Source organism: Podarcis filfolensis (genome assembly GCF_964270895.1).
Source record: "Podarcis filfolensis genome assembly, chromosome: 2".
Classification (NCBI taxonomy): Eukaryota; Metazoa; Chordata; class Lepidosauria; order Squamata; family Lacertidae; genus Podarcis; species Podarcis filfolensis.
Genome location: NC_139605.1, coordinates 8,599,429 through 8,612,095, shown reverse-complemented (window position 1 = coordinate 8,612,095; position 12,667 = coordinate 8,599,429). Strand labels below are relative to the sequence as shown.

The 12,667-nt window shown below is 47.5% G+C and overlaps 2 protein-coding genes across 3 annotated transcripts in view; one reads left to right on the top strand and one right to left on the bottom strand.

Moving 5' to 3' along the window:
* LOC310756746 (uncharacterized protein) overlaps window positions 1–12,667 on the top strand; it is a 1,375,527-nt gene that overhangs the window by 436,851 nt on the left and 926,009 nt on the right. The gene's annotated exons all lie outside the window — the stretch shown is intronic.
* Window positions 212–11,572, bottom strand: LOC310756908 (zinc finger protein RFP-like). Of its 2 annotated transcripts, none has more exons than XM_083601838.1 (7): window positions 10,954–11,572; window positions 9,093–9,188; window positions 7,922–8,152; window positions 7,447–7,469; window positions 6,640–6,758; window positions 5,565–5,597; window positions 212–2,023 (listed from the first exon to the last, which is right to left on the bottom strand). In XM_083601838.1, the coding sequence occupies exons 1-7, from the start codon at window positions 11,377–11,379 to the stop codon at window positions 1,506–1,508; spliced, it is 1,446 nt and encodes a 481-aa protein (XP_083457964.1). In that variant the 5' UTR covers window positions 11,380–11,572; the 3' UTR covers window positions 212–1,505. The 2 variants fall into 2 exon arrangements, with proteins under 2 accessions (XP_083457964.1, XP_083457963.1); XM_083601837.1 differs by lacking the exon at window positions 212–2,023 and adding an exon at window positions 3,226–4,017.

Here is a 12,667-nt window from a genome sequence, read left to right as displayed (position 1 = left end):
CTCACTGCCACTGGAGGCAGAGATGGCAACCAATGCAAGAATATTTTGCCCAACATGGCGCTCCAGCTGGTGACCCTTAGATTAAGAGTCCAGCACTACCCAGAGGACACCCCATTTGATGCCCCCGATATACAGTACAGAATCCAGCTTCTAAATAAGGAACGTCAATGCATCAACCTTAAACACATTTATAACAGGGCAGAAGCCCCACTCAAGGCAATGGGGTTTATTTCTGACAAAGTGTAAAGAAGGTGGGGCTCTATTTGCAGAGGATATTTGAAGGTGACGCCTTGTTCAATTTCTTTTACATTTTCTTCCCGTCTGAGGTCTCCAGAGCAAGGAGCTATCTTGTGTGACATGGGTGAAGGGGTTCATTTTTAGTCCTCTATGAATCCAATGATGCATGCATTTTCACAGCTGCATAAGGTCTTGTGGGGAGAGGAAGGTTTCCTAGAATTACAGAGTTGTGAGGGACCCTGAGGATCCTCTAGTCTCACCCCCTGCAGTGCAGGAAACATTTGCCCAATGTGGGGCTCAGACCCACAACCCTGGGATTAAGAGTCTCGTCCTCTGCCAAATCAGACATTTGAAAAGGAAAACAAGATTGAAGGTGAAAAAATTTATTAGGACTCCTAAAAGCGTGACTGCTCTCTAAGAAGTAAGCTGCAGAGGGAATTCTGGGGAAAGGAAGGAAAATGCAAAGCAAGAGCAACCCATTTTTGTTTTGTTATTTCTGCTGATTTTGACTGGAATGAATCCTCTCAAAGGGCCCTTGGAAAACTGCCCAACGGGCTTTTGGCGGGTAAAATGGTTTTTATGTTGAAGGAAGGTGAGGACAGGTGACCTCACCTAGGCCCGAAGTCACCCCCCACCAAAGCAGGCTCAAAGCTTCTCAGAGCTTTTCAAAATCATTTTTCTCAGCAGCTAAAAGGCATTAGCTAAGCATCAGAAACATTCCGCTTGCTGTAACTAAAAAGACTGCAACAAAGGTAGGGAACACAGTCCATTGTTTCTCAGGCCTTTCTGATGCCTTCTGGCCTTGCTAAAGAACCACATTGCAACTTACTCTCTGTCCGGGAACCATGCCAGAACGAGAGATTGAAACTTATCTGAACACTCTGAAACCCTTTCCTGGGAAGGGTGCCAAGAGTCCAATAGTCCCAAGACAGCTTTCTGTTCATGCTCAGAGGAACTCATGGGGCAGGACTCTGGAAGGAGGAGAAAGGGGGAGGGATCTGGAATGGGTATATATGCTTGTGCACATGACTGTGAACTCGTGCATGCTTTTTGTGACTTATCACACTTGCTCCTTCTACCAGTTCATGGATGGTAGAAATAAAAGCCTTTTCTCCGAAACTATTCCTTGAGTGTCTGTTGACTCCCACTTCCCTTTCCCAGGCGCAATATTTTTCCCACCCGAGGGCAAAGCCTCATAAGGCTACAATGTCAGTCACTCTGGTCTGGAGAGAAACTCCTGCTGGGCCTGAGAGGCAGATTTAGTCTCCTCAGGAGATACTGAGGGGGGTTTTATAATTTCCCCACAGATGAAAAGGCAGGAGGGTCTCTCCAGAGAACGAGGCTCCTGAGAACGTGTAGAGTTCGGCTCCTGAGTCAGCGTCAGAAAAAGACACACGTCCCCCTTCATAGTCCAGAGTCACCCGGATCCTCCTTGGCTTCTCACTCAGGGACAGAGGAGAGGGATCAGGGGAGATGCAGGCCAAGTACTCCCCTCCCGTCTTCCCCAAAGCCCAGATCCCTCTCTCAGGCCTTAAGGGGAAGATGCCCTTTCTCTCCACAGACTTCCTGGCGACCCCCAAAGCCCACCATTCCCCACTTCTCGCAGTGACTTCCCAGAAATGTCTGCCTGCTGTGAATCCCTCACGTCCCAACACACAAGGCCAGGCACTGAATCTCTCAGGATTATCAGGCAGGGCTTGAGGTTTGTCTCCCCTTCTCACGCTTTTCCCATCCTTGGACATGATGAGGCTGGGATGGGCTGTGTCAGGATCCAGAGTGACATTTGCTGTGGGGGAGAAGATGAGGGAAAGGGAAGATTAGGCAGAGTCAGCTTCTATGGACTATGTTTCTTCTGTTACCTAGCAAACTGCCTAAAAAAAATCCTTAGTTTTGTTAATAAACGTGGTGGAGGGGGGAAGGCAGGAAACGAAAAGGAGCCCCCCCCCAAAAAAAAACAGTGAGGAAGGCAAAGAAGAAAACACATGGGGAAAAGCCCCCTTAGCACATAATGAGTTTGAGGGAAAGGCTTTAAAGCAACAGTTGGGGAAAGACAGAGAAGCCCAGTGGAGGCTGCCTTGCCCCGTGAGAAGCACAGCTTTGAGCACGGCCACACAGACACACACACAGCACCCGAGCGAGGGCGGGACATGGGACAGGCAGGGGGAGCAGCTGGCATTTTGTCACCCCTCTCAGTGATGACACCCGGGGTGGGCTGCACGGGTGGGCAAACAAACTGCCCACCCCCTGCTCTGGTCCTCATGATGGAGGCAGGGAGGCAGGGGCACATTCGCTCCACATTGCAGATTCTCATAGCACTAGAATTCTTGGCCCTCGCAAGAAAGCTGAATGTTGTCCTACCCAAGACAGATAAAAGCATTTCATTGTGCAGCAGATAATTGAACTATGGAACTCACTGCCACTGGAGGCAGAGATGGCCACCAATGCAGGAATCTTTTGCCCAACATGGTGCTACAGCTGGTGACCCTTAGATTAAGAGTCCAGCACTATCCAGAGGACACCCCATTTGATGCCCCCGATATACAGTACAGAATCCAGCTTGTAAATAAGGAACATCAATGCATCAACCCTAAACACAAATTTTAACAGGGCAGAAGCCCCACTCAAGGCAATGGGGTTTATTTCTGACCAAGTGTAAAGAAGGTGAGGCTCTATTTGCAGAGGATATTTGAAGCCGACGCCTTGTTCAACTTCTTTTAGATTTTCTTCCCGTCTGAGGTCCCTAGAGCAAGGAGCTATCCTGCTTGACGTGGGTGAAGGAGTTCATTTTTAGTCCTCTATTAATCCAATAATGTATGCATTTTCACAGCTGCATAAGGTCTTGTGGGGAGAGGAAGGTTTCCTAGAATTACAGAGTTGAGGGTCCTCTGGTCCCACCCCCTGCAGCGCAGGAAACGTTTGGCCAATGTGGGGTTCAAACCCACAACCCTCATGCTCTGCCAAATCAGACATCTCAAACGGAAAACAAGATTGAAGGTGAGAAAAGTTATTAGGACTCCTAAAAGTGTGACTGTCTCTCTAAGAAGTGAGCTGCAGAGGGAATTCTGGGAAAAGGAAGGAAAATGCAAAGCAAGAGCAACCCATTTTTGTTTTGTTATTTCTGCTGATTTTGACTGGAATGAATCCTCTCAAAGGGCTCTTGGAAAACTGCCCAACGGGCTCTTGGCGAGTGAAGGTTTTTTATGTCAGTCACTCTGGTCTGGAGAGAAACTCCTGCTGGGCCTGAGAGGCAGATTTAGTCTCCTCAGGAGATACTGAGGTGGGCTTCATTTCCCCACAGAAGAAAATAAGGCAGGAGGGTCTCTCCAGAGAACGAGGCTCCTGAGAATGTGTAGAGTTCGGCTCCTGAGTCAGCGTCAGAAAAAGACACACGTCCCCCTTCATAGTCCAGAGTCACCCGGATCCTCCTGGGCTCCTCACTCAGGGACAGAGGAGAGTCTTCAGGGGAACTGCAGGCCCAGTACTCCCCTCCCCACATCCCCACAGCCCAGACCCCTGTCTCAGGATTGAAGTTGAAGTAGTCCTTTCTCTCCACAGACTCCCTGGCAACCCCCAAACCCCACCATTCCCCACTTCTCGCAGTGACTTCCCAGAAATGTCTGCCTGCTGTGAATCCCTCACGTCCCAACACACAAGGCCAGTCATTGAATCTCTCAGGATTATCAGGCAGGGCTTGAGGTTTGTCTCCCAATCTCAGACTTTTCCCATCCTTGGACAGGATGAGATGGGGATGGGCTGTGTCTGGATCCAGAGTGACATTTGCTGTTGGGGAGAAGATGAGGGAAAAAGAAGGATAGGCAGAGTCAGCTGAGAGACAGAAACGGACAGCTTGATAAAAAAACAAAACACCCAAAAAACCCAGATTCCATTTCAGATCAAGAGGATTCTTTGGATCACATGCTAGACTGAGACTCCTCCTTGCAGACTCTCATCAGAATAAATATCTTCCTTGTTGGTTTTTAAATCAGTTTCCTTCACTTTCTTATATTCGATGTGTATTGTGCCTGCCCTCCTCTCAACCGAGGCATTTTCTAAACAGTATATAAATTTTATGAAATAAAGCAAAATCTATAAAATTGAGGGGGAAACCAGGATAATAGTCCGTCTGGAAAAATAAATTCTGTGACCTGCGTGAAACACTTGAGAAGATAGAAAGAATGACAAAAGAAAGCACAGTTAGTTCTGAAAATGAGATCCTTAGTGTGCAATAAAGGTAAAGGTACCCCTGCCCGTACGGGCCAGTCGTGTCCGACTCTAGGGTTGTGCGCCCATCTCACTTAAGAGGCCGGGGGCCAGCGCTGTCCAGAGACACTTCCGGGTCACGTGGCCAGCGTGACGAAGCTGCTCTGGCAAGCCAGCACCAGCGCAGCACACGGAAACGCCGTTTACCTTCCCGCTATAAAGCGGTACCTATTTATCTACTTGCACTTAGGGGTGCTTTCGAACTGCTAGGTGGGCAGGAGCTGGGACTGAAAGACAGGAGCTCACCCCGCTGCGGGGATTTGAATCGCCGACCATACGTTCGCAAGTCCTAGGCACTGAGGTTTTACCCACAGCGCCACTCGTGTCCCTAGTGTGCAATAGTCTACCAAATAATTTTAAATCAATCAGAGTACTTGGGATTGCTTTCCTTACTTTGTTTGGATCATCTTATGCTTGTGAGCAGCTGTTTTCAGCTTTGAATTATATAAAATCTGACACCAGAAACAGACTAACAGATGACTTGAGTGCTGCATGTGTTGATCTCAAACTTACAAACTATGAGCCAAGGTTAGACAAATTATCAACATGCATACAACAGCAAAAATCACATTAATTGTTGAAAAGTATGCCAAATACAAACTTTTACCTTTCAATAAAAAGTTGTTTGTATCACTGAAAGCTCTGTTATTGTGTTTTTCTTTTGAGACCAAAGGTGTTAATGTATGAGTTGTTTTTTTCTAAACTAAAACCTCAGTATTGAGGTTAAATTGCAGTGTTGGCACTTAGCGATAAATAAGTGGGTTTTGGGTTGCAGTTTGGGCACTGGGTCCATAAAAGGTTTGCCACCACTGGTCTATAGGCAGGAATGGAACTCAGACTGGTGTGCAGGTTCGTCGCAGGGACAAGCTCTGCCCCCAGTCCAAGCCTTCAACCTCTCTCCCAGTTCATTCATGGGACATGGAAAGAACCCAAACAGCACTAGAGGACTGTTTCCCAGAGTGACGCCATTGATGGGGGTCCCAAAGTCTGCAGAGCAGACGGTTCAACACCCATGAAATATCAGTCCCCACCCCTCCAGTCAAATTGTTCTTCTCCTGGAAATTTACCTTTCTGAATCTGTTCACTGAATAGCAGAGCATCTGAGGAAGCAGAAAGATATAAAGTGTAAGGGCAACACTCTTCCACCTGAAATAAATCTCCGTACAAAATTAACACTTCATAACGTGGCATCCTTAACTTCTACTATAATTATTAAATAGTGGAAAAATAATTAAAAACAAGAATATCATAGGAAGAATCTATGAAAATAACTAAAGCTTTAAAACACAGCAATAATAAAGCAAGCTTACAAATAGTAGAATAAGAACATTCACAATATATCCTGCTGGTCTCTGAACTTTGTCCCTGAAATTGGGCTCTACATTGGAGGACTGGAGGGGAGGCAGAGCAATAGGAATCCCAGAAAAGGAGGCAGAGGGGAGATGGGGCAGCCTTAACATCTTCCCCAAGTAAAGTGGTGGGGGGAATCATTAAAGCCAAGATTGTGAAACATAAGGAGAAGTGAAAGTTGATGAGGAAGGATTGGCAGAGCTCTCAGGCAAAAGGAAACGCTTCCTCACAAACCTTCTACAAATATTTAAGGTTCTTCACAAGCATAATTGTTCCCTTTGGGGCTCATGTGCTCTTGCTTCCACTCTCAATGGGGGAACTCTCAGGAGATCTTGAAGGCTGAAGCCCTAGATATGGCAGCTGCAGGGGGATGTCTGAGGAGGAGACGGCTCAGGCCTTGGCTCCACGGCTGAGAAACAAGCCTGAGCAGGAGGCAGAGGGGGAACTGGGGGCTTCTTAATCCCCTTTGACTCCATTCAGAGCAGGAGAACCTCCAAAAGGACAACCCCAGATTGTGCAGACAGGGAACCACAAGGAAAAGGAGGTTCCATAGAATTATAAACATGGGAGGAAAAAATCCTGACTTTGCTCTACACTCTGGTTCAGGTTTTCTTTACAGGATCCAGCATCACAATATACATGGGCCATTCTGGGGGACGGGAAATGAAGGCCGGAGCACCAAGAAGGAAGGTATCCTGGGGTTACTCAATTCCATGCAATAAGAGGATGGCATGTTCAGTTCTGAAGTAACACATTTCCCAGTGTGAAATCCTGGCAGCCATTTTTCATTACCTTTCCATTGTTTCATTGTATTCTCCACAAGGTGATTTCGATCACACGATTCCAAGATCCTGTTCCTCAGTTCTGGAGGGAAAGGCAGTGGTTTCTCTGGACTCTCTCTTTCCTCATACCTGGTGAAAAGGAAAACAATGAATGGCCCCATTATGGCCCCATCTCCCTAATTCTTGCAGGTGATTTCAATAAGACGAACAAAGTGGAAGTTTATTTCCCAACAGGTTTATTTCTACCACAGATGAGACCTCAGTCCAAAACCCCTGAGGACAGCTGTCAGTGGCTTCGTAAGGATGCTAAACGGCACAAGGGACAAGATGTAACCCCAAGCGACACCACCGGAGGGCTCCCATGGCTTCAAACTATGCTGCCCCCTAACAACTTTCTGGGAAGGTCCCAGGACGGAAGAACCAGACCCCTGAGGTAGAATGCCTGCAATCCCTCCCTCCCTGAGCCTCTCCAGAGGATGTGAGTGATGTCCAAAGCTGCCAAGAGTTGGGCGGCTGCTACTTGGACAAGATGCTACTTGGACATTGAAATCTGTTGGTACATCCTAAGCTCTTCGTCCTAAGCCCCCATCCCTTTGTGAAGTGATGTGGGGAGGGAGGAGGCAGCTGACCTTGATCCTTGGAGGGAGAATTGGGGGGCTACAAGTTCAGAAGAGGGGGCTCTACTTTTACCTGTGAGATGCTGCAGGGAGTGAGTCCTCCAGTCTCCCCCCTGCAGCCCCTGGGGGGGCCATGTCTGAGGTTCTTGCATCTCAGCTTCAAAGAGTGATGCTAATGGAAATGAGCCAGATCCACTTACCTCTGCAAGGTCCTTCTCACATCCTAGAGGGGAAAAGAGAAGGGAATTCACTGCACACCACAGGCCACACTAGGAAGACCCCCTCAGACCCTGCCCCTCAGATGTCAGTCTGCCTGGCACACGCCAAGGTTTTGGGTAGGAATGGCTGAATCAGCCAGTTTTGGTTTCTCACAGCTTTTATTTTTCCATTCTGAAATTATGAATTTTTCTAGTATCAAGTTCTTCACATTTCCGCATCACAGCTGAAGGGCATTCAGAGACAAAGCATCAGCAAAGAGCAGAAGATCAGCTCCCGTTCCATCAAGAACACAGACAAATCTCTACTCTGCATTCATGTGAGTCCCAGGTCTCTTGGGTCTTCCTGTCCATTACAAACCTGACTAGAGGCTCCATCATCTCAGCCCCTGCACTCCTTGTATACATGAAAGGGGCAGCCTTTTCCTGGAGCCTTGGGCTGTTCCTGCCACCATCTTACCTGCAGGAGTTCACTCGCTGGCTGCTGACTCTTCTCCTCCATCTCCTGGATGATCCTCTCAAGAGAGAAGAGTTTCCTGGAGAGTCTGGCCAGCTGCTCATTCCTTCTCCCTGCAATCTCCTTCTCCACCTCTGCCACATCATTCAGCAGACGTTTTTCTTGTTTTTCCAGGAACTGGCGCAATTCTCTTAATTTCGCCACAGCCTTCATCCTCTCCGTTTCTGTTAATTTCTGCAAGAAAAGAGGAGGTCTGAGTGTGGAAGGTGCTTAGCCTTCAAAACATCAGGAAGAGAATAGTGAGAATTCCACAGGGAGGACACTTCTGATTTTTCAGAGACATGAAACCTCCAGTTACTAAAGAAGTAAACCTTTATTTTGAGGGGAGGCCCTCTCCATTGCTGTTTCTGTTGACTTCTATTTTGCAGAGAGCTACAGCCTAAAGGAAGGACCTTTTTCCTAGCCATGGATGTTCCCTGCATGTTTTGGGGCATGGCATAACCAGAGTTCAGAGTTGTTCAGAGATCACCCAGGGACATAAAACACCCCTCAGTTTAGGCTGGTGCAATTTAGGTGTAGGAAAACTGCAGAAACAGGAGGAGGAGGACAGTGCAGAGTTCATCCTCATAGCTCCCCTGTTTTCTTTAAAGGTTCGAAATTGCTTGAGTTTCCTAAAAATGAACATGAGCGCACATTTAGAAAGACAACTCTTTAGTAATATTTATGGTAAATCAGGATTTGAATTGAACCACTTCCACCCTCTCAGCTCACAAGTCCTCAGGCTTCTCCTTCACTGCTATTCATATATTAAATGGCAATGGGAAATAAACTCAATTTAGCTGCATTGAAACGTGATGGAGACTGAAATATGGAGACTGAAATAGAGCAATCTTTTGAAATTTACACCTCTGAATCTTTCAAGGTTGACCCAGCCAGGTAATGTTCACAAAAGATGTATTTATGAGGGTAAAGTACATATCAAAATATTTGTACAAGAAGGTAGCCACCTTAGCATTTTATTCATTTTCATCATAATAATAAATAAACAAACAAACTGATATGGAAAAAGGAGAATGGGGGGAAGTTGAAATGGGCCGATTTCCCCATCCTTCCACAGTCCTGACTCAATTCTTCACGTGCTTGTTCCCTCACTAGTAACAACAGAGACACTTACAAGGAGGTCTCTGCTTTCCTTGTCCAGGGCTGCTAGATAGGCCAGAATTTCCTCTCTCTCTTTCCTCAGAATCTCCAAGCGGTGACAGATCTCTCCCTGAAAAGAAAAAGGGAAACTTAGGTTTTATTGAGACACAGAGAGAGGAGATGAATATTATACAGGCTTCTTGGGTCAAGTGGCCTTGCTATGATAGCGAAGTACAGTGGTACCTCGGGTTAAGAACTTAATTCGTTCCAGAGGTCCGTTCTTAACCTGAAACTGTTCTTAACCTGAGGTACCACTTTAGCTAATGGGGCCTCTCGCTGCCGCCACACAATTTCTCTCATCCTGAAGCAAAGTCCTTAACCCGAGGTACTATTTCTGGGTTAGAGGAGTCTGTAAGCTGAAGCGTCTGTAAGCTGAAGCTTCTGTAACCCGAGGTGCCACTGTAGTTTACTAGAGGAAATAAAAGTACAACGTTTTTGGGTCCATGGCTTCCTGGACCAACTTCCTTCTTTCTGCGGTGTCCCTGTGGGACTCGGGATCCCAGTTAGGTCCCCCCTTGCTTGCAGAGCTTGCAGCCCCTCACCCTTTCTCGAACACCCTCCCTTGTGGAGGGCTCTCTCAGCCTCCTCTCCCCTCTCCTTAGGAGTCGTCCTCTGGGTCTCTGAGCTGCCCCAAAAGAGATGCCTGCTCACGCTGCCCCACAGGGACTTGTCAGTCCCTTCCCAACAGCAAGGGCCCCTCTCCAGTTTGCTTGCTTCCTCCGAGGCCGCCTCAGCTCCTGGCAGCCAACACCCCCTGGCCAGCCCCAGAGGCACCATTCGCCAGCGGAGCTTGTAGCCAGGGCTGCTGCAACAAAGAGCTGGAGGGACAGAGGCCAGTGTTGCCAGCAGCACCCCTGAGCATCATTCAGGGCACCCCAGGTGCCACAGCACACGGGTTGAAAAGCACGGCGGAACTGGGATGGGAATGTTTTCTAGTGCAACAAACTAGTCTGGAGAAGAGCAAAGGCAGCCATGCTCGCTCCTTTGTCTTCTCTGAAGAGACTTCCAGCCTGACTTCTCATCTTGAGGTCCCAGGGAGAAGTCGGAAGAGGAGGAGGAGGAGGAGGAGGAAGGGCTAAAGTAGGATCCAGAATGAGGATTTTATTTTTTATGTATAATAGCACAGGTCCAATTCTGAGTTGTCATGGCAAAGTCATCTTTCCCCCTAGTCTTTGCAGATGCTACTCTGAACCACAGAGTCCTTTGCCATTTGGGATGGGAGGAGATCCTCAGCCCCCCCCCCCGAAACCTCATTGCACAGGCCCCACAGCACCCCCAGAATAAGCGTGCTCCCCACCAGTAGGTGCTTCCACACACACCCACACCCACCCACTCCTAAATCTGCTTCCAGCAGATACTTGGGGGAAGGATCCTGCACCATCTGGTCAATTCCTGGCCACCACCCCTCCCCCCTGGAACTGATCCCTTGCTGCTCTCTGCTTTGCAGGGCATTGAGGAGGGATCCTGCTAGCCAAAGGAGACATGCACTTAGTTGTGTATGTGCAATTTAGATTTGTAGTGTTTTTCATATGTACAAAGCGACCTTGCTGGGGGATGTGATTGAGGTTAACCCTTTCTCTCCCTCCCACGGTCCCAGTTCAAATCTTTCAAGCTGCTGTGAGTATTTCAAGGGAAGATCCCTTTGTCACCCTGGCAGAGAGAAAGACTTCAACTCCCTCCTCCCAGGAGTCCTCAGGCTTCCTCTTGGCTGCTTCTACCGTACTAAAGAACCACCAATTCATGCCATGCCTACTTTGGACCTGAGAATTAAAAAGAAAACCTCCCAAGAAGAATCCACAGCTATTTCTCCCCCTCCAGATCCAGGGATCTCCTACCTTGTATTCCTCGGAAGCCTCCTCCAGAGGAATCACTTCGTGATGTTTGTGGTCCTTGGATCTGTCGCACACCATGCAGATGGGGGCTTCATCCTCCTTGCAGAAGAGCTTCAGGAGCTCCTCGTGCTTCTCACAGACTCCTCCTTTCCCTCCTTCCTCCTTTCCCTCTTGGAGGCTGAGATTCTCGATTAATTCTACGAAGTTTGCCAGTTGCCGGTTGGGGATGAGGCTCCTTCTCTGGACTGTTTTTCTGCACTGAGGGCAGGAAGCCTCTGCCTCCGATTCCCCCCAGAACAGGATCAGGCAGGATCGGCAGAAGTTGTGCCCACACTCTGCGATGGTGACTGGATCCTTGAAGTAATCCAGGCAGATGGAGCACGTGGCTTCGTCACAAAGATTCTGGATGGGACCCCCTGCAGCAGCCATGGCTCCCTCACTTTCGTTTTCTCAGTTTTCACCCCCTGGGAGTTTCACTTCCCGGAAATGACTCAGAAACTCAGTGACCACGTGATCCTTTTAAAAAGATCTTTGCAGTTCCTGAATGTTTTCTCAAGTAGCAGTGACATAGCTGTCAACTTTTTCCCTTTTCTTGCGAGGAATCCTATTTGGAATGAGGGAATTTCCCTTTTAAAAAAGGGAAATTGACAGCTATGAGCAGTGAATGCTCCTTGATTGCTTACCATGCCTTTGACACACAAACACACAGGGACCTTGTAACTTACGGTATTCATACTGTATCATTTTCATTCATAGGCTTCCTTGTCATTTTTGAATTGGAGAAAATCTGCTGCTGCCCTAAATGCAGGGGAGTTTTGATTTAGCGAGAGATGTTAGCATTTCACTCCTCCATTGCTGGATGTGTGATTGCTATATCACATGTCTGTGTTTACTTTCTAATCTTGGAAAGTGTGAGAATGGAAGTCAGTCTTATCTCTTCCGCTGTGCTGTACTTTTGTATTGTTTCTCTCCCCGCCTCTCTTGGAGAAGAACTGAGAGGATGCCATGGTTGCTTTGTCCTGTATATATTGCTTAATAAATACTTAACAATGCTAGACTCATGGTCCACAATCGTTTCTGCTATACTCTGCTGATAGAGTGTGCATATTCTTTTGCACCATTAATATTTGAAAACATGCCGGGACTGCGTTGCATCAGAAAGATGCCCGGAGAGGTTTGTCTCATCCCGGGGGCTGCGTGTGCCCCCAGGAGTATTCCAACAAGGGGGATCTGATTCCGTGAAGTCCTAAAAGTCTAGTTGCTAATTCTAACTTTATCTGTTTTTAGCATGCTGGCAAAGAACTTCAGGTTGAAAGAGACACTTTTAGTCTTGCCACCCTTCTTATGGGCTTTTTATAGGGTAGGTGCAGGGGGCACAGGGGTTGTGTTTATAGAACCAAAAGAGGCAATGGCCCCCCAAAATTTGGGAGCCACTGGAAGTATCTGGGCTACAGGAATCTGCCAAGAGAACCATCATTATTATTACCATCACTAAAACACTAAACCACTGTACCATCACTAAACCACTGTTTCAAGGCAATTTACACAAGAGTTGAAAACAGTTTTAAATCACAAGAACAGCAAATACATTTAAAACCAGTACTTTTTTCTGGGGGGTGCAGGGGTACGCATACCCCTAAACATTTAGTGAATCTAAATTTGGCCTCATTGAGGGCAGTATTTTAATATGTGTTGGGAAATGAGAGTACATCTAAAC